General features: G+C 43.4%; 1 protein-coding gene across 3 annotated transcripts in view; it reads right to left on the bottom strand.

Annotated features, from left to right (window-relative positions):
* Window positions 1-409: 409 nt before the first annotated feature.
* Window positions 410-21872, bottom strand: part of GDPD5 (glycerophosphodiester phosphodiesterase domain containing 5) — a 300231-nt gene continuing 278768 nt past the window's right edge. For 2 of the 3 annotated variants that reach the window (XM_067466461.1, XM_067466462.1), the window contains exons 15-17: window positions 16131-16145; window positions 10470-10582; window positions 410-1002 (exon numbers count right to left, since the gene is read on the bottom strand). In XM_067466461.1, coding sequence (XP_067322562.1) covers window positions 887-1002; window positions 10470-10582; window positions 16131-16145 — 244 coding nt within the window. In that variant the 3' untranslated portion in view covers window positions 410-886. The remainder of the gene's footprint in view (window positions 1003-10469; window positions 10583-16130; window positions 16146-21872) is intronic. The other variant, XM_067466463.1, reaches the window with a different exon arrangement.

The raw sequence follows: 21872 nt of genomic DNA, 5'->3' as shown, positions 1-21872 counted from the left end.
GAAGGCTGAGCGAAGGAAGATCGATGCTTTTGAGCTGTGGTGTTGGAGGAATGTGCTGAGAGTGCCTTGGACTGCGAGAAGATCCAACCAGTCCATCCTCCAGGAAATAAAGCCCGACTGCTCACTGGAGGGAAGGAGACTAGAGACAAAGTGGAAGTCCTTTGGCCACATCATGAGGAGACAGCAAAGCCTAGAGAAGACAATGATGCTGGGGAAAGTGGAAGGTAAAAGGAAGAGGGGCCGACCAAGGGCAAGATGGATGGATGGCATCCTTGAAGTGACTGGACTGACCTTGAAGGAGCTGGGGGTGGTGACGGCCGACAGGGAGCTCTGGCATGGACAGAGACGACTGAACGAATGAACAACAACAAGATAGTAATAATAATAATAATGACACATCACAAGAATATCACAACATCCATCTTTAAATAAGTTCAGCTAAGAATCGCTGCACCAAAGAGAGGAGGAGGAGAGGAGACAACAGGGTTGGTTCCACCACCGGCCTGCCATGATGCCCAAGACAACTGGGAGGCACCATGTCCGGTCGCCTGTTTTCTCCTCATCGACAGGCCCATCGCTCCCCACCAACCCACCCAACCCACCCCCAGCTGTGGGCAAGAAAAAGGACACAAAAAAAAGGGGGGGGGCGTATTTACAACAACAAAAAGTGTTCTGAAGAAACCCAGCCCAGCTTCAGTTTCTGGAGAGGCACCAGGCCACCCTCACAAAGTCCATTGCATGAAGAGTCGGGGAGAAGGGAGTCCGAGTCCCAGGCAGCTTGCAAAAGAGCCGCACTTGCACCATGGAGTGGGTTGGGGTATTTTTGGATTGCAGGGGGTGTATATAGGGTTATGGAGACCACCAGCTCCTTCCCAAACCGGCAGCCTCAGTCAATGCGGAGCTTGACCTCTCGATGGTCCATAGGGGTCACGACCTCATTGGCGTAGCCGTTGTCGGAGCAGAGGGAGAGCTCGTCCGTCATTTCCACTCCGCTGTTGATTTCTGGAGAAGAACGAACACCAACAAAGACGCAAAACAGAAGAAGAGATTGCATTAAAACACGGATAATGAAACAAAATCAATCACACTCCCCACTCCATGATTAACCATAAGTGATCATTTGCCTCTAAGAATGCTATGATTAATGCGGATGAACTGGATAATATCCACCAGCTGTTTTGTACACTCACTTTGGAGAATGTGCAGATATATGTTCTCATGCATAGAGATTGATCAATGTCCAACACATCTTCGTGTACAGGTATTTTATTTGTCTTTTTAATGCACTTTACTCTCAGTGAACCAGCACCCATGAGGATTTGTTGATGTTGGATAAAGGCTTTCATGGCTGGAATCACTGGGTCACTGTGAGTTTTTCGGGCTCTATGGACATATTCCAGCAGCATTCTCTCCTGACATTTTGCCTGCATCTATGGCTGGCATCTTTAGAGGTTCTGTTGGCAATTAAGCAAGTGGAGTGTATATATACCTGTGGGAGAATATATATCCAGGGTGGGAGAAATAATCCTTGTCTGTTTAAAGCAAGTGTGAATGTTGCAATTAGCAAGCTTGAGTAGCCATGAAGCTGCAAAGTCAGTCAGTGAGGGCATCTGCATAGAGGTAGCTTGTCCTTTGTTGCCTGGAGGCTGCTCTGTTAGAGGTGAGGCAAATTGAATATGTGTGTGTGTATGGATGAGTGTCCACCCTGCAGCTTCAAAGTCAATCAGTGTGGACATCTGCATAAAGGTAGCCTGGCATTTGTTGCCTGGAGGCTGCTCTGCTGGAGGTGAGGCAAATTGAATATGTGTGTGTGTGTGGATTAATGTCCACCCTGCAGCCTCAAAGTCAATCAGTGAGGACATCTGCATAAAGGTAGCCTGGCATTTGTTACCTGGAAGTTGCTCTGTTGGAGGTGAAGCAAGTGGAATGTATAGCAATCTATTAAATATTTATCTCTCTATCTATCTATGGAATAATGTCCAGTAGCCTTGCAGCTTCCAAGTCAACCAGTGAGGGCATCTGCATAGAGGTAGCCTGGTCTTAGTTGCCTGGAGGCTGCTCTGTTGGAGGTGAGGCAAATTGAATATGTGTGTGTGTGGATTAGTGTCCACCCTGCATCTTCAAAGTCAATCAGTGAGGACATCTGCATAAAGGTAGTCTGGCATTTGTTGCCTGGAGGTTGCTCTGTTGGAGGTGAAGCAAGTGGAATGTATATCAATCTATTAAATATCTATCTATCTATCTATCTATCTATGGAATAATGTCCAGTAGCCTTGCAGCTTCCAAGTCAACCAGTGAGGGCATCTGCATAGAGGTAGCCTGGTCTTAGTTGCCTGGAGGCTGCTCTGTTGGAGGTGAGGCAAATTGAATATGTGTGTGTGTGGATTAATGTCCACCCTGCAGCCTCAAAGTCAATCAGTGAGGGCATCTGCATAAAGGTAGTCTGGCATTTGTTGCCTGGAGGCTGTTCTGTTGGAGGTGAAGCAAGTGGAATGTATATCAATCTATTAAATATCTATCTATCTATCTATCTATCTATGGAATAATGTCCAGTAGCCTTGCAGCTTCCAAGTCAACCAGTGAGGGCATCTGCATAGAGGTAGCCTGGTCTTAGTTGCCTGGAGGCTGCTCTGTTGGAGGTGAGGCAAATTGAATATGTGCGTGTGTGGATTAGTGTCCACCCTGCATCTTCAAAGTCAATCAGTGAGGACATCTGCATAAAGGTAGTCTGGCATTTGTTGCCTGGCGGTTGCTCTGTTGGAGGTGAAGCAAATGGAATGTATATCACTCTATTAAATATCTATCTATCTATCTATCTATCTATGGAATAATGTCCAGTAGCCTTGCAGCTTCAAAGTCAATCAGTGAGGGTATCTGCATAGAAGTAGCCTACTCTTAGTTGACTGGAGGTTGCTCTGTTGGAGTTGAGGCAAGTGGATTGTTTGTGTGTGTATCTATCTATCTATGGAATAATGTCCAGTAGCCTTGCAGCTTCAAAGTCAATCAGTGAGGGTATCTGCATAGAGGTAGCCTTCTCTTAGTTGACTGGAGGTTGCTCTGTTGGAGTTGAGGCAAGTGGAATGTTTGTGTGTATCTATCTGTGAAACAATGCCCAATAGCCTTGCAGCTTCAATCAGTGAGGGTATCTGTATACAGGTAGCCTGGCTGTTGTTGCCTGGAGGCACCCTCTCTTTCGCAGGTGTTAACTGGCCCTTGATTGTTTACTTTCTGGAGTTCCCGGGTTTCTGACTGGTGTTCTTTATTTATATCTTGATTTTGGTGTATTTTCAATGCTGGTAACCAGATTTTGTTCATTTTCATGGTTTCCTCCTTTCTGGTTGCTTGAGAGTTACTATTAAAATAAGCCTAAAAATACTATACTCCATACTACAAATATACAGCAATTAAAAACAAATAAGGACCAGATCAATTCAATTTAATAGTTTTACTGTTTGATAAAAACAGCTTTGTGAATGTAGTATGCGATGTTAGTTAAGTGGCAGTTAAAATTTATTTGATTTTTATTTTAATTTCAAGTATCACTTCTTTTTGTTGTTTTAGTTCTGGTTAACTGAGAGTCTACTCTTCCATATATTATTTAAGCTTACACTGTAAGCTCAGCTTGGAAGAAAGGTCTGACAACCAATTAACCAATCAATAATTAATTAATTGTCGTGCCCAATTCTTAGGAATTTTGGATACTAATCAACTAATTTCCCAGATAATATTGAGACGTATTGACAGACCACAAAAACATTAATTAATTTTGTACCTGAAGACTAAACACACCGAACAAGCAATGTGGAAAAAATGTGCAAAAATCCCATTGTGCACAATGCCAAGTCAGTATACACACAACAGCTGATGTTTATCCACATTCCATCTTCGGCTCACATTAATCCCAACGTATGCAAACTAGAAGATTAAAATTCCCCTTGTAAGATCATTTTATGTAAAGTTTAGTATATCCAGACAGGTTGCAGTACAGGAGCGAAGCAAACAGGAAATATCGACAATTGAAAAGATCCATGGTTTTGTGCAGAGGGGAGCTCGAGTCATATATGCAGACTGAGCATCTGTTATTCATAATTCCAAAATACTCCAAAATGGTCCATGTTGGTACCAGAGACAATTAGCACCTTTGCTTTCTAATGTTTCTTTCTTTGCTTCTTGCACAAAATTATTTAAAACATTGTGTGTGAAATGACCATCAGCTTATACATAAACATACATGGATTTTCTGTTTAGACTTTTCCATCTCCAAGAAATTTCATTCTGTGTATGACTTTTGTGCCACCTAGCGGTCCTGAACTGGTGCTTGGCCGCTGTAACGGTCTGGATGAGGGCGAACAAATTGAAATTGAATCCAGACAAGACAGAGGTACTCCTGGTCAGTCGTAAGGCCGAACAGGGCATAGGGTTACAGCCTGTGCTGGACGGGGTCACACTCCCCCTGAAGACGCAGGTTCGCAGCTTGGGTGTGATCCTGGACTCATCGCTGAGCCTGGAACCCCAGGTTTCGGCGGTGACCAGGGGAGCATTTGCACAGTTAAAGCTTGTGTGCCAGCTGCGCCCGTACCTTGGGAAGTCTGACTTGGCCACGGTAGTCCACGCTCTGGTTACATCCCGCTTAGACTACTGCAACGCTCTCTACGTGGGGTTGCCTTTGAAGACTGCTCGGAAGCTTCAAATGGTCCAGCGCTCGGCAGCCAGGTTGCTAACTGGTGTGGCACTCAGGGAGCATACTACTCCTCTGTTGCGCCAGCTCCACTGGCTGCCAGTTTGCTACTGGGCACACTTCAAAGTGCTGGCATTAGCCTATAAAGCCCTAAACGGTTCTGGCCCTACTTACCTCTCCAAACGCATCTCCACCCATGAACCGACCAGGGCACTAAGATCGTCTGGGGAGGCCCTGCTCCCTGCCCCGCCTTCTCAGTGGTGGCCCCTCGGCTGTGGAATGCCCTACCTGCAGACATCAGATCGGCCCCCTTGCTGTTGGCATTTCGGAGGAAGGTGAAGACCTGGCTATTCGAACAAGCGTTTGACTAAACAGTGAAATTGAACATAGGAATATGGAACAATGGATAATGAGAGTGGATTCTGATTTTATTGTTGAGGCGTTATGATTGTTATACTGTTGTTAATTGTTGATGTTATAATCTGTTTTAATTGCATTATACTGTTTTGTGATATTTTGCATTGTTGTGTAAACCGCTTTGAGTCGCCTAAGGGCTGAGAAAAGCGGTATAGAAATAAAGTAAGTAAATAAATAAATAAATATTCTTAAATAATAATATTAATGGAGCACCCAGTGGTGCAGTGGGTTAAACCGCTGAGCTGCTGAACTTCCTGATCGAAAGGTCACAGGTTTGAATCCGGGGAGCGATGTGAGCTCCCGCTGTTAGCCCCAGCTTCTCCTAATCTAGCAGTTCAAAAACATGCAAATTTCAGTAGATCAATAGGTACCACTCTCGCGGGAAGGTAACAGCATTCCATGCAGTCATGCTGGCTACATCACCTTGGAGGTGTCTACGGACAACGCCGGCTCTTCAGCTTAGAAATGGAGATGAGCACCAATCTCCAGAGCCAGACACAACTGGACTTAATGTCAGGGGAACACCTTTATTTTTATCTAATAATATTAATAATAATAATAACCCTAAACAGTTCTGGTCCCAAGCATTTCAGATTTTTTTTTGTCATGTCAGGAGTGACTCCTGGTGTGAGAAAATTGGCCGTCTGCAAGGACGTTGCCCAGGGGCCGCCTGGATTATTTGATGTTTTTATCATCCTTGTGGGAGGCTTCTCTCATGTCCCCGCATGAGGAGCTGGAGCTGATAGAGGGAGCTCATCCGCCTCTCCCCGGATTCAAACCTGGGACCTGTTGGTCTTCAGTCCTGCCAGCACAGGGGTTTAACCCACTGTGCTACCGGGGGCTCCTAGCATTTCAGATAAGGGATATCCACCACAAATACCTAAAAATATTTGGTGTGTTTTGTTGGACACAAACTATATATGCCAGTTAGTTCTTTGGTAGTGAACTTTGAAGCACTGCTGCCTTAAAACCTTTGTCCAATGATGGTAGAGCAGCCATGGGCAAACTTGGGCCCTCCAGGTGTTTTGGACTCCATTCCCACAATTCCTAACAACCTTGTGCCTTTTCCTTTTCCTGAGGGCCTGAGGCTGTTAGGAATTGTGGGAGTTGAAGTCCAAAACACCTGGAGGGCCCAAGTTTGCCCATGGCTGTGATATAGACTAAATATAAGACTTTTATTAGGGAGCAGCTACAGTAATTCTCCTCCTATGTAAACGTGAAAGACTTATTTTCCTGTTAACACAAGGAGGGGTGTCGGAGCATGTAAGAAATCAATTAATGTATATGTGTCAACTGTAAAATAAGATGCATGAAGCTGGTTGGTTGGGCCATGCCTGGGGAGTTGGCTGAGCCTGGGACTTCTGGATACTGTTACATTTTTCAGACTTCATCTATGCAGATGCTCAGAGAGAAGCAGAGAGAGAAGAGAGTTTAGAGTGTACTCTTGCTTCATGGAGGGAGTTTCTCCACATGGACAAAGAAAGACCATTTTAAATCTCTCATAAAAGGACATTGTAAATATGTTGTTCTGAACTACGAAGAGTAAACTACTTGTTCTTTACTGTTCATCTGCGTATAATATTTTCTTTCTCTGGCAAGGCAGTGTGTGGGCTGATTAAATATGAACTACACACGATTTTCATTTCGTCACACAAACAACAGTCCAGGAAGCACTCTCTGACACCATCTACACACTGACCATTCAATGCAGTTTCAAACCAGTATTGAAGAAAGTGGTTTCAATGTGCAAAGGAAATCCTGGAGTCAATTTGATGCCCAGATGGTGATGACACAAACCGCAGAGCATTGATGCGCATTAAGGTGTTTCTTTTGCACACTTTTGTGGGAGTTTGTTCTTTAGCTGCCACTTTGGAGCAAGCCCCAAACTGCATTAAATGATCAGTGTAGATGGAGCTGAGGATAAATTGGTGGATATTGTCCTTCTGGATATTGAAAATGGTCCTCTGAATCTTGGATTCAATCCAGCTCTAAACAGAAGGCATTGAGGTGGAAAGCGTTAGGCGTCTGTGCTGTTAAAAAGTGGGAAACCCTCGCATGGTCAGTGCAGAGAAGCAGTGAGAAGCAGATTGGAGTTAGTGAAACCATTCGTGAGAAGGGAAGCAAGCTGAAATCCACCTGAAATGCACAGGGCTTTCCTGCAACCCTCCACCATGAAGTGTGAAAACTTTCACCAATCTGGCTTTCTTACCTTGCAGACTTAAGAAAAGAAAATGGCAATGGCTTTGGTGCCACTTAGTGGCTAGAACCTGCAAAACACATTTTCACAATATTCAAGCTTCAGATATGGGAGGTTGTCAGAGGGAGAGGAACCATAGAATCATAGAATCAAAGAGTTGGAAGAGACCTCATGGGCCATCCAGTCCAACCCTATTCTGCCAAGAAGCACGAATATTGCATTCAAATCACCCCTGACAGATGGCCATCCAGCCTCTGTTTAAAAGCTTCCAAAGAAGGAGCCTCCACCACACTCCAGGGCAGAGAGTTCCACTGCTGAACGGCTTTCACAGTCAGGAAGTTCTTCCTCATGTTCAGATGGAATCTCCTCTCTTGTAGTTTGGAGCCATTGTTCCGCGTCCTAGTCTCCAAGGAAGCAGAAAACAAGCTTGCTCCCTCCTCCCTGTGGCTTCCTCTCACATATTTATACATGGCTATCATATCTCCTCTTAGCCTTCTCTTCTTCAGGCTAAACATGCCCAGCTCCCCAAGCCGCTCCTCATAGGGCTTGTTCTCCAGACCCTTGATCATTTTAGTCACCCTCCTCTGGACACATTCCAGCTTGTCAATATCTCTCTTGAATTGTGGTGCCCAGAATTGGACACAATATTCCAGGTGTGGTCTAACCAGAGCAGAATAGAGGGGTAGCATTACTTCCCTGGACCTAGACACTATGCTCCTATTGATGCAGGCCAAAATCCCATTGGCTTTTTTTGCCGCCACATCACATTGTTGGCTCATGTTTAACTTCCTGTCCACAAGGACTCCAATATCTTTTTCACACGTACTGCTCCCAATCCAGGCATTGTCCCCCATTCTTTATCGTTGCATTTCGTTTTTCCTGCCAAAGTGGAGTAGCTTGCATTTGTCACTGTTAAACTTCATTTTGTTAGTTTTGGCCATTCATCTCTCTAATCTGTCAAGATTACTGTTGGAAGAAACAACAAGGGCAATGTTTGGGTGGAATCTATTTTCCTGCAATCTGAATGCACTGCCCCATTGTGTTTTGGTCTCCTGAGTGGCATAAAACCTCCTCTTCAATGTGACATCGTTTCAAATATATGAATCTGTCCGTCACGTCCCCTTGTCTAAGCCTACTTTTCTATGCTTTCCGAAATGGCTTCCAAGCATTGAAACATTCAAAAACATGTAATCTGCAAATGTCTTCCTGCATTCACAGCTATACTATGACTCTTTTTTTCAAAGCCAAATCCAATCTAAACATTCCCTATCCCGAAACCTCCAGTCAATCCACTCACAACATGCCTTGCTTATTGTAGGATGGAAAGAGTTCTTGGGATTGTTTATATTATTTATGATATTACTAACATTTCTAGACTTCTAGGACAAGTTTTGGTTCGTATTTATGGCCCCATTAGGCTGCTTGTGGCACAGATACTGCCCCTCCGGATGTTATAACACATTCAGGCACAGACAAGGCAAGAAATGAAAGAGCAGAAAAAAGCCAGCCAAGAAACACAATATACAAGGGTTGAATGAAAAGTAATGCCTCCACCTTCGTAACTCCTCAACAGATGGCAGTAATGGTATGTGGCAGGTACTGGCTTGTTCAGTAGACTTTCCTCTACAGTTCCATTTTGGCAGGAAGCCTTAGCATTGAACAGTTGTATTGTTAAAGTGCGAAGTATGGAACCCTGCGCAGATAGTTTGTCAATGCAACTTAAGCATCATGCGGTCGCTTCTGGAAACGACTGCACGATGCTTAAATTGCATTGACCAACCGTCTGCGCAGGGTTCCATACTCTTAATGAGTGGCTCTTAATGAGACATGCCACATTATCACGGGGTGTCTGCGCCCAACACCACTGGAGAAATTGCACTGTCTAGCCGGTATTGCACCACCTGACATCCGCTGGGAAGTAGCAGCCAATAGTGAAAGGACCAAGGCAGTGACATCTCCAGCCCACCCCCTGTTTGGGTATCAGCCAGCACGTCAACGACTTAAATCAAGAAATAGTTTTCTAAGATCTACAGAGACACTCACAGGAACACCTCAGCAAGCGAGAGTCCAAAAGTGGCAGGCTCAAACCCAGAACCTCAAACAATGGCTGATACCAAATGAGAGACTTCCTCCTGGGCACACAGAAGACTGGGAAACTTGGAAGGCGCTGCACAGACTGCGCTCTGGCACCACGAGATGCAGAGCCAACCTTCAGAAATGGGGCTACAAAGTGGAATCCATGACATGCGAGTGTGGAGGAGAGCAAACCACAGACCACCTGCTGAAATGCAACCTGAGCCCTGCCACATGCACCATGGAGGACCTTCTTGCGGCAACACCCGAAGCACTCCAAGTGGCCAGATACTGGTCAAAGGACATTTAATCAACTACCAAGCTTGCAAACTCTGTGTTCTGTCTGTCTGTTTGTTTGTTTTTGTTAAAAATGTAATACAAATGTCTAGTTGCTGCTGACACATTCTCTGAGGAACCTTCTTTGGGCAGTCAAGTATTCAATGACTGCACGAGATATATATATATATATATATATATATATATATATATCGTGCAGTCATTGAATACTTGACTGCCCAAAGAAGGTTCCTCAGAGAATGCAAGCTATTTATGGTGATTGTGTTGATGTGAGTACTGTGCGTTGTTGGGAGAGTAAGTTTAAAGACGTTGAGTTGGGAACATCTGACTTGCATGACAAACAGAGAGTTGGACGTCCTGTGACAGCAACCATAGAGTTTCACAAACAAAAGGTTGACAGATTGATTCAGGATGATTGTCATATCACTCAGAGAGAAATTTCAAGCATAATCAGCATTTCACAAATGTGGGTCTCATTATTGCTTTGCTTGGCTATCGGAAGATCTGTGCATGGTGGGTTGTGGAAACAGAGTGTCGACTTCTTCTGTGACGGCTTCAGAAAGCTTGGTCATCGTTGGCAGAAATGTATCCAATTGTCTGGTGATTATGTTGAAAAGTGAATAGTGGTAGTTAAAGAGCACATTCTAAGGGTTATTTCTGCGTTCGATTTATTAAAACATTTCCATCCAAACCCGAGTAACAAAGGTGGAGGCATTACTTTTCATTCAACTCTCATATAAATAAAATGGCACTTTGGGGTGGAATTCAAGTTATTGTTCCAGGAGAGCAACAACTTGGGCATCTTACCTGAAAATATGAGCTTCTCTTTCATGATGTTGACGTCCCGGCTGGACCGCCGGACTGCAGCGCTGAGCATGATCTGCTCCGGGTTGTATGTCCGGATACTCCCAAAGCGCCACCTGCAATGGAGGAGGAGGAGGTCAAGGACTGTGCCTCCCAATGAGCCCAATCCTCTTTTCACAGTTACATGGAGTTCAGATGGAGAGCCCTTATTCTGCATTTCTTGCAATGGGCACCCCACTAATAAGAGGAACCAGTACAAATACAGCTGTCATTCGATTGCTATGTACAAAAACATGATTATTATTAAAACCTTTGGGGCTGAACTCATTCTATGCAAATCTTCACACATCCATGGTTTTGTATCATTTTAAGTTCATTCCCAGAGATGGGAATCTTGTGGCATTCCAGATGTAGTTTAACTGCACTCCCAGCAGCCTAGGTCAGCAGAACCAATGGAGTTGCAGTCCAACAACTGCAAGTTCACACAATTCCCATCTTGCTCAACATATTAAGGTCCTAGTAAGGTGGCCTTCTGCAGCTGGCAGATGGTAATTTTGTCAGCGCTGATTGTTTTTAAGTGCAAGCCAAGGTCTTTAGGCACTGTACCCTGTCAGGAGCCGGTTTCCAGGCCTTTGGTTTTGGCGCTAAAAACCAGGATCCTGACATGCAACGCTGATAAGAAATGTGCAGCTGGTGATCTCGGGGAGAGCAGTTGGCATTTGGCGGGAACGTTGGCTGGCGGGAAAGGGGATTTCGAATGTGGGGGAGGGTATATAAGGGTTGACCGGCAGCTGCTAGTCAATCCTGGCTTTCTTTGTGTCCGAACGTCCAGCAGTAAAAGTTTCTGATTGATTACGGATTGGAGTCCTGTGTCATTATTGGGAACGGCTGTTGTGAGCTCACAGTACCCAGTGTGCTCATCGCCACCGTATTGTTGTTGTTGTTGTTGTTGTTGTTGTTGTTGTTGTTGTTGTTATTATTATTATACAATTACTATACTTATCATTATACAATTACTATACTTATCATTATTATTATACTTATCATTATTCGGCCCTCCAGGTGTTTTGGACTTCAACTTCCATAATTCCTAACAGCCTCAGGCCTCTTCCTTAAGTGGCTGAGGGAGGAAAGGGAAAGGCCTGAGGCTGTTAGGAATTGTGGGAGTTGAAGTCCAAAACACCTGGCGGGCCCATGCCTGCTGTAAACAAATAGACAAACATGGTGCCTTGTATATCTCAACACCAGTTCCCCCTTCACTAGGAAAATGAACCATCTCGAACATAACCGAACCCAAACATAGTGTTTCCTGGATAACATATTAATTCCGCAATGCAGGATCACATAGGGGAGATTATGGGAAAGGATCAAAAGGGTCCACAACATGCTCTAGGGAAGCAGGAGAAACCCAAGGTTAGCAAAAGTCTTGTCCCAGTTTGGAGACTGAGCAATTCACACCAAACCTTGACAAAGGAAGAAGAGGAAAAGCATGGATAGCATTCTGCCTACTACTTGGAAAATTTACATTTTTGGACCAAAACTTCCAGATGGCAGGGTGATTCTGGGAACGATAGCCTAAAACTATAAATGCCCCAAGTTTTGATTCTACCATAAAATTGGAAAGGAGATGGTAAAGCAACACAATATCTCATTTCATCAATTAGGAAGAATAGGTGGGTTTAGAGAGAGGAAAAGATATTTGGGTCTCCTTGAAGAATGGAAAGCATGGTATTATTTGTTGTCGAAGGCTTTCATGGCCGGAATCACTGGGTTGCTGTGAGTTTTCCAGGCTGTATGGCCATGTTCCAGAAGCATTCTCTCCTGTCATTACACCCACATCTATGGCAAGCATCCTCAGAGGTTATCAAGTCTGTTGGAAACTAGGCAAGTGGGGTTTATATATCTGTGGAATGATGTCCAGGGTGGGAGAAAGAAGTCTTCTCTGTTAGAAGCAAGTGTGAATGCTGTCATTGGCCACTTTGATATGCACTGAATGGTCTTGCAGCTTCAAAGCATGGCTGCTTCCTGCCTGGAGGAATCCTTTATTGGGAGGTGTTAGCTGGCCCTGATTGATTCACAGAATCAAAGAGTTGGAAGAGACCTCATGGGCCATCCAGTCCAACCCCATTCTGCCAAGAAGCAGGAATATTACATTCAAATCACCCCTGACAGATGGCCATCCAGCCTCTGCTTAAAAGCTTCCAAAGAAGGAGCCTCCACCACACTCCAGGGCAGAGAGTTCCACTGCTGAACAGCTCTCACAGTCAGGAAGTTCTTCCTCATGTTCAGATGGAATCTCCTTTTCTGTAGTTTGAAGCCATTGTTCTGCGTCCTAGTCTCCAGGGAAGCAGAAAACAAGCTTGCTCCCTCCTCCCTGTGGCTTCCTCTCACATATTTATACATGGCTGTCATATCTCCTCTCATCCTTCTCTTCTTCAGAATGCTTGTGGAACATAGCCATACAGCCCGGAAAACTCACAGCAGCCCAGGGTATATTATTATTATTATTATTATTATTATTATTATTATTATTATTATGTGAGTCGCCCCTGGGCTGAGAACAGCTGTATATAAGCAAAGTAAATATTATTATTATTATTATTATTATTATTAGGCTCATATCTGCCTCTCTACAAATTACTAGCAGAAATAATAACTCCATGCTTTCTAACTCTTTCTCCATTCATCATAATGCAGACACTTCAATCTACTAATTTAACATTTGCAATCAATTTCATAGTTATGTAAACCTGGATTGACAATATATGAAACTACATTATATAGTCAGTGTAGACCCATAAAATGCAGCTTCAAACTGCATTATATCGCAGTGTAGATGGGGCTCCAATGATCAAGAAGAAGGTCTTTTCCTAAGATTAAGAACACATTAACATGCAAATATTTTTAGATCTCGTATTATTTTTCCACCCCCAAAGAGGCAGACCACGTTTGATTTTCCATTGCAAGACTGAATACTTGTTTCTTTGGTTGAAGACAGGTCTAAATATGGTTTAGTGATGCATAATTTCTTTGGATTGCATCCTTATGCTTGGGACTAAAAATTGAACCCCAACCTTTCTCATCCACAAACACAGACACCAAAACCACAAAACGACAAAAGGCACACACAGCCCTAAAACAAAACAATGAGACAGCAATAACACAGAAACACATTAAGATTCCATAACACAGATTCCAATAATAGAGCTCCACCTAGTGCTTTATCGTCACAAATGCATTTACAATCAGGCCTCCTCCACCTTTGTCGTTTTGACTTTTGCAATTGCGATTATATTACATCAAACTGCATTATATGGTCGATGCAGACTCATATAATGCAGTTGAATAGAACGATTGTCAAGTATGAAGTGTTGGGCACATCCTTTCCAACCTGTCCCTTCACAAATAATTCCCATTTTTAGGAGACTTGAAGAGCACAGATGGGTACGTTCACCCAATGCTATCCATAGAAAGGCAAAAAAAAGGGGGGGGGGGATTTGTGCTTCATATAATAGCAGCAGGAAAGATAGAGGGTGATGATGATGGAAACACTGGGCTGGTAAAGCACTGATATGTGCAGAAGCAGCTTAGATGAGGCAAAAGAGGGCAAATGGCATCAGCTGGAAACTTGGGTTACTTTCCTGTCCTTCTAAATGGCACTAAGGGAGGGCACGTTTCCAGGCAAACAAGGGTTTCATATTCCAGTATGGGCTTCCCTTATGGGAAATGGCACTAAGACCTCCACAGATGCATTTACACCAAGCATAGGCAAACTTTGGCCCTCCAGGTGGTTTGGACTTCAACTCCCACAATTCCTAACAGCCCCATGGCGACTTAAGGCGGCTAACAATCCCACACTTTGGTCATAGATGTAAAAAGCACAATACAATTTTTTTTTGAAAACAACGTAATAATATAGTGTGGATTGCTGCTCAGCCGTGAAAACTCACTGATGATCTTGAGCAAGTCACACTTTCTCAGCTTCAGGGGAAGGCAAAGGAAGAGGAAGGTCAAGAGTAGATCTTGCCAAGAAAACCCTGTGTTAAGCTCAACCTTAGCATCACCATAGATAAATTGAGGGAACACAACAACACTTGTTTCAAAGCAGATTAATTTCTTTTATCAAAACCTGGGGTATATGTGTATAAGAATTTCTCCATCCAGTATAACCTGATAAGGTAAGTAAAGGTAAATGTTTCCCCCTGACATTAAGTCCAGTCGTGTCTGATTCTGGGACTCTGGTGCTCATCTCCATTTCCAAGCTGAAGAGCTGGCGTTGTCAATAGACACTTCCAAGGTCATGTGGCCGGCATGACTACATGAGAGCACTGTAACCTTCCCACCAGAGCAGTACCTATTGATCTACTCACATTTCCATGCTTTCAAACTGCTAGGTTGGCAGAAGCTAGGGCTGACAGTGGAAGCTCACGCCACTCCCCGGATTTGAACCTGCGACCTTTCTGTCAACAAGCTCAGCAGCTCAGTGGTTTAACCCACTGATAAATAGGTACAAATGGATCACTCCCATAATTTATCTCATCAAACAGGAGATTAACGGCAGTATAACTTGGAACCTTCTGCAAGCAAAGACTTGGGGGAGGAAATCCTACATTTTTGAGAAGTTTTGTAAACTATAATTCCCCAAATCCCCAGTGGTGAAGTGGATGGGGAAAACTGGATTTTTTAGTCCAAAACTATATGCCTCTCACATTCGGTCTGCATAGCTATACAAAGCAAGTAGCAGCTTTTGGGGGGCGTGGGAACACAGTGGGTTAAACCGCCAGCTAAAGAAAATCTAGCCGATCGGAAGGTTGGCAGTTCAAAGTCGTGGGTTGGGGTGAGTGCCCACCATTGCCCTAGCTTCTGCCAACCTAGCAGTTCAAAAACAATAATGTGAGTAGATCAAGAGGTATCGCTTTGGCGGAGAGGTAAAAGACACCCATGCAGACATGCTGGCAATTTGATCAGGAAGGCGTCCACAAACAACAGGATCCTCAGCATGGAAAATGGAACAAGAATACCTCCCCATGGCCAGAGTTGAGCACCGCCTCTAGGAAAAGGGGAAGCCTTTGCCTCTGTGTACTGTCTATCTTTGTTCTTAATTGTATAATGGCATTGTGGTTTTGCCATATATGTATTTTGTAATTTGCTCTGAGTCTCCTTGGTGAGATATAGCAGAATATAAATAAAGTCTATTATTATTATTTATCCCTTTTGGGGAGACATTTATCTCAGGACCAAAGCGGTGGAATATCGGCTAGAATTCCCTCTCCATTAACTAATGTCTTCCCAGGAATGATCATACCACACATGGGATGCATTCTACAAAGGTGATATAAAATAAAATTATGCACATTTCATCTGTATTTTGACCTTTGAGGAATGTATTTTGGGGATCTCTATTTGGTCCAAGGCACGTTTGGAATTCTTCCTTTTTGGTCTGCCTAACCCACTTCATCCCCAAATGAGACACAATCACATTTTGCAAACTATCCTGCCTTTTTGCTCAGATTGTCGGTGGATTTGTCCCCCCTTAAAACAAGTTTCCAGGAAAGCGTCCTGCTTTAACCCAAAATCTGCGGCAATGTTTCAAATGAAAAGGGAAAGGAGGGGAAAAAAAAGGAAAGACCAAAGGTGGATGAGGAAGGAGGCATCAGAAATTACCTGATCATGTGATAGCTGTAAAGATGCCAAAATGCAGCAGCAGAGAGGAAGAGAAAGAGAGAAAGAGAGAAAGGAAGGAAGAGGAACATGCAACAAATGTCAGAGCAGTAAGAAAAATAAACAAGGCAAGGAGGAAAAGAGAGATTCCCTCCTTTGAAGTCACCTTTTGATCCATTATTCCTTTCCCAAAGAGCAAGGCTTCCAGAAAGAGAATCCAAACAAAATTCTAGCTGTTCATTTGAGAAACCAAACTGGAGGGAAAACAGCATCCAACCATCTTCTTTAAATTAGTATAACCTCAATTTTTGCAGGTAGGGAATAGGACCTGGTATATTCCACGTTGTTTCTGGACCCTACAAATCTGCAATCGTGGCTTCCATATCAGTGAATCCACTCCTTATTTGGCCCAGATCTTGTAGGAGCTATCCAAGGTGCTGAAAACTTTTTTGGGAGGTGATTTCGATTTTGGAATTATAAACATTTTTAAGGGCCATATTTTATCCACTCTTGTTAATGTTTTCCCTTCCCATTTCTCTGTTACTTTCCATATTTTCTTATAACATCCCTTAACTATATTCTTTGGGTTGTTGTAGGTTTTTTCGGGCTATATGGCCATGGTCTAGAGGCATTCTCTCCTGACGTTTCACCTGCATCTACGGCAGGCATCCTCAGAGGTAGTGAGTACCTCTGGAGATGCTTGCCATAGATGCAGGTGAAACGTCAGGAGAGAATGCCTCTAGACCATGGCCATATAGCCCAAAAAAAACCTACAACAACCCAGTGATTCCGGCCATGAAAGCCTTTGACAATATATTCTTTGGGTTTTTGTATGAGGGTTGAATGAAAAGTAATGCTTCCACCTTCGTAACTCCTCAACAGACGGCAGTACTGGTATGCGGCAGGTACTGGCTTGTTCAGTAGACTCTCCTCTACAGTTCCATTTTGGCGAGAAGCCTTAGCATTGAACGGTTGTGTTGTTAAAGTGTGAAGTATGGAACCCTGTGCAAACAGTCGATCAATGCAACTTAAGCATCGTGCAGTCATTGAATTCTTGACAGCAGAAGGTGTCACCTCAACATATTTAAACTTACTCACCCAACAACACACAGTACTCACATCAACACAATCACCATAAAAAGCTTGCATTCTCTGATGAATCTCCTTTGGGGTGACACCTTCTGCTGTCAAGAATTCAATGACTGCACATTGCTTAAGTCGCACTGACCGACCATCTGTGCAGGGTTGTATACTTCGGGTTATATGGCCATGGTCTAGAGGCATTCTCTCCTGACGTTTCGCCTGCATCTATGGCAAGCATCCTCAAGGTAGTCTAGTTTTGTCTAGTTCCAACAGACCTCACTACCTCTGAGGATGCTTGCCATAGATGCAGGCGAAACGTCAGGAGAGAATGCCTCTAGACCATGGACATATAGCCCGAAAAAACCTACTACACAATTGTTGCAGTGTTCTGCAAAAATTTTCTCCCATGTTCAATTGCTGACATAATTTAAACAAGAACTTATGATTTATAAAAATCTTTATAGACATCCAATTTAAGAATTCCCAATTTTTTTCTCTTATTTGAATTTGTGGCAATTTCCACATTTTTATTGGATCCCCAATTCTTCTTCCCCAATTCTTGGGAGGTGATTTCAGCACTTTGGATATCTCATTTTTTACTTCTTCAATCCTAATCTCAATCCTAATATTTTCCTAATCTCCAATTGTTCCCTTGGTGGGGTGTTAAGACAACAGTATCTCTAATTTGTTAATGTTAACATATAGTCCTGATAATTTCTTAAATTCCTTCATTTTTTTAAATCATATCTTTCACCACAGATAATGGTTGACTTGTAATAAGCATTGCATCATCCGCAAAAAGATTAGAATCATAGAATCATAGAATCAAAGAGTTGGAAGAGACCTCATGGGCCATCCAGTCCAACCCCATTCTGCCAAGAAGCAGGAATATTGCATTCAAATCACCCCTGACAAATGGCCATCCAGCCTCTGTTTAAAAGCTTCCAAAGAAGGAGCCTCCACCACACTCCGGGGCAGAGAGTTCCACTGCTGAACGGCTCTCACAGTCAGGAAGTTCTTCCTAATGTTCAGATGGAATCTCCTCTCTTGTAGTTTGAAGCCATTGTTACGCGTCCTAGTCTGCAAGGAAGCAGAAAACAAGCTTGCTCCCTCCTCCCTGTGGTCTCGTTCTTAGGTCTCGTTCTTTCCTTCTCTATTTGATAAAAATCTTTATAGACATCCAATTTAAGAATTCCCAATTTTTTTTTCTTATTTGAATTTGCGTAATCCATGGCAATTTCCACATTTTTATTGGATCCCCAATTCTTCTTCCCCAATTCTTGGGAGGTGATTTCAGCACTTTGGATATCTCATTGCAATTTCCAGTTAACACTTGGAGTGGCTTTTCTGCCCCACTGATATGGAAGCTAGCACCACCTCACAACCTCAGCATCATCCTTCTGAACTTTGTGTGTAAATAAACACAAAGGGATTCCTTGAACGTGCTAGGCAACATAGCAAATAGGTTTCAAGTTCTGCCTTAAATTTAACTTGAATTTGCTTAACCAATTCCACATTTAAAAAATACCATCCAGCACATTCCACCTGCATTTCAGATTTCAGAAATCTCCACCTGTCCTCATTTTTTTGTATTCTTCCCTTTTGGGTTGGAGAGCTTTCTTTTTAGCAACCTCCTTAAGTACTAGTGGATTTTACCTGCTATTTCTCTCCCTATTCCCTTAACTCTTCCTTCTTTTCTCTTTGTCAAACATAGACCCAGTTCTTTCAAATATGGACACCATATTACAAAATAGGAACTGGAAACCTTGACATTGGATCCACTCGGCATCCCTTGACCACCTAAGAGATGGAGAAGCTCGTATTTGTTGTCGAAGGCTTTCATGGCTGGAATCACTGGGTTGCTGTGAGTTTTTTAGGCTGTCTGGCCATGTTCGAGAAGCATCCTGTCCTAATGCTTCACCCAAATCTATGGCAAATACCTCAGAGGTTGTGAAGTCTGTTGGAAACTAGGCAAGTTAGGTTTATATACCTGTGAAATAATGTCAGGATGGGAGAAAGAGCTCTTGTCTGAGGTAAGTGTGAATGTTGCAATTGGTCACCTTGATTAGCATTAAATGGCCTTGCAGCTTCAAAGCCTGGGTGCTTCCTGTCTGGGGGAATCCTTTGTTGGGAGGTGTTAACTGATCCTGATGGTTTCCTATTTAGGATTCCTCTGTTTCATGGCTGGAATCACTGGGTTGTTGTAGGTTTTTTTTGGGCTGTATGGCCATGTTCCAGAAGCATTCTCTCCTGGCTTTTCGCCCACATCTATGGTAGGCATCTTCAGAGGTTGCGAGGTCTGTTGGAAACTAGGCAAGTGAGGTGTATATTTCTGTGTAATGTCCAGGGTGGGAGAAAGTCTTGGAAATCAACCCCACACTGCTCAAATCTCAAGCCCTCAATGTGGAACAGTTTAGTTAGCTCAGTGTAGACTAAGGGTTTCCCTTCCCCATGTCTCCTGTATGACAGTTGGAATGTATCTTTTTCTTCTCCGGCACCAGGATTGTGGCGCAGCTGGCTGAGTGTCAGCTACATTAAGATCACTCTGACCAAAAAGGTCATGAGTTCGAAGCCAGTCCGGGTTGGAGTGGGTTTCCAACCAATTGTGTGTAGCCTGTTGTCGACCTTTGCAACCCGAAAGACAGTTGCATCTGTCAAGTAGGAAAATAAAGTGTGGGGAGGCTAAATTAACTGATTTATGGGGCCATAAAGAAGACTCCAGCAAAGCATTCCAGCGGGAAAGCATGTGGGGAATGCGGAAGTGCTTCATCAGCGTCGCAGATGGACGATGAAAGCGACAGCTCCCCTGGCGGCCAGAAAAAGTTAAATAGCCTCTGTCTATGTCTGTATATGTTTATATGTCAAAAATTGGCATTGAATGTTTGCCATATATGTGTACACTGTAATCCGCCCTGAGTCCCCTGCGGGGTGAGGAGAAGGGCGGAATATAAAAGCTGTAAATAAATAAAATAAATAAAATTCTCTCTTTCCACTCTCATTCTTATTTTTTGTTTAAATTGGATATTTTTTTAATGCAAGCTTTTTGAATCTGTCTTCTTGCACTTTAGTAAGGGGTGTATGTGCTGTGTGCTTTGAGCTCTCTCTCTCTGCTTGTGTGTCAGGAGAGATGTCGTGACTGAGTTTTTCCCTCTCTTGAAACCTTACAAGAGATGGGTGTTAGAATAGAAAAGACCCAGTTCTTGATTGATAAGAAATGCAGTTATTTCTTATTATTCTAAATAAACCTTGTTGTGATTGTTAAGATTGGACTCTGCAACTTTGCTTCTCTAAGCTCTTAATTCTTTGTGGCCACATCATATGGCACTTCACGCTCTGCTAGCTATGAGCTGATTGCACAACTTTTTGTATCTTGTTTATGTTTTTGGATGCTCTGCTATTTTAGAGTAGTTTTTCCTAATATAATAGAATCCTAGAGTTGGAAGAGACCTCATGGGTCATCCAGTCCAACCCCATTCTGCCAAGAAGCAGGAAATTTGCATTCAAAGCACCCCGACAGATGGCCATCCACCCTCTGTTTAAAAGCTTCCAAAGAAGGAGCCTCCACCACACTCCGGGGCAGAGAGTTCCTGTAACTTGGGGATGCATTGTGTACTATATTTTGCCAAAGAAGTGGCCCATGGATGCTCTCTAAGCCAACATTGCAAAATATGATCTTCAAGTATAGTAGTTAGACCATGTGTTAGTATAGTGGTTAGACCATGAAGTGGAATCAACCCATCACTTCTATCTAGTATATATAATCATAGAATCATCGAATCAAAAGTTGTGGGCCATCCAGTCCACCCCTCTGCCAAGAAGCAGGAACATCGTATTCAAAGCACCCCCAACAGATGGCCATCTAGCCTCTGTTTAAAAGCCTCCAAAGAAGGAGCCTCCACCACACACTGGGGCAGAGAGTTCCTCTAACTTGGGGACTGCCTGCATACATACATTCTGCAAAACAAGTGGCCCATGGATGCTCTCTAAGCCAATGTTGTAAAGTGTGGTCTTCAAGTATAGTGGTTAGACCATGCAGTGGAATCAACCCATCACTTCTATCTAGTACAGATAATCATAGAATCATAGAATCAAAAGTTGGAAGAGACCTCATGGGCCATCCAGTCCAACCCCCTGCCAAGAAGCAGGAAATTTGCATTCAAAGCACCCCCGACAGATGGCCATCCAGCCTCTGTTTAAAAGCCTCCAAAGAAGGAGCCTCCACCACACTCTGGGGCAGAGAGTTCCACTGCTGAACAGCTCTCACAGTCAGGAAGTTCTTCCTCATGTTCAGATGGAATCTCCTTTCTTGTAGTTTAAAGCCATTGTTCCATGTCTTGTTTGTTAAGAGGCAAGTGTACATGTTGCAATTGATTAGCATTGAATGGCCTTGCAGCTTCAAAGCCTGGCTGCTTCCTGCCTGGGGGGGGAATCCTTTGTTGGGAGGTGTTAGCTGGCCCTGATTGATTCATGTCTGGAATTCTCCTGTTTTCAAAATGTTGCTCTATATTTACTGTCCTGATTTTAGAGTTTTTTTAAAAAAAATACTGGTAGCCAGATTTGGTTCATATTCATGGTTTCCTCCTTTCTGTTGAAATTGTCCACATGCTTGTGGATTTCAATGGCTTCTCTGTGTAATGTGACATGGTGGCTGTCAGACTACAC

The sequence above is a fragment of the Anolis sagrei genome, chromosome 3, assembly GCF_037176765.1.
Source record: "Anolis sagrei isolate rAnoSag1 chromosome 3, rAnoSag1.mat, whole genome shotgun sequence".
NCBI classification, from domain to species: Eukaryota; Metazoa; Chordata; class Lepidosauria; order Squamata; family Dactyloidae; genus Anolis; species Anolis sagrei.
The sequence above is the reverse complement of the archived record's forward strand: the minus strand, read 5'-3'. Positions and strand labels throughout refer to the sequence as shown.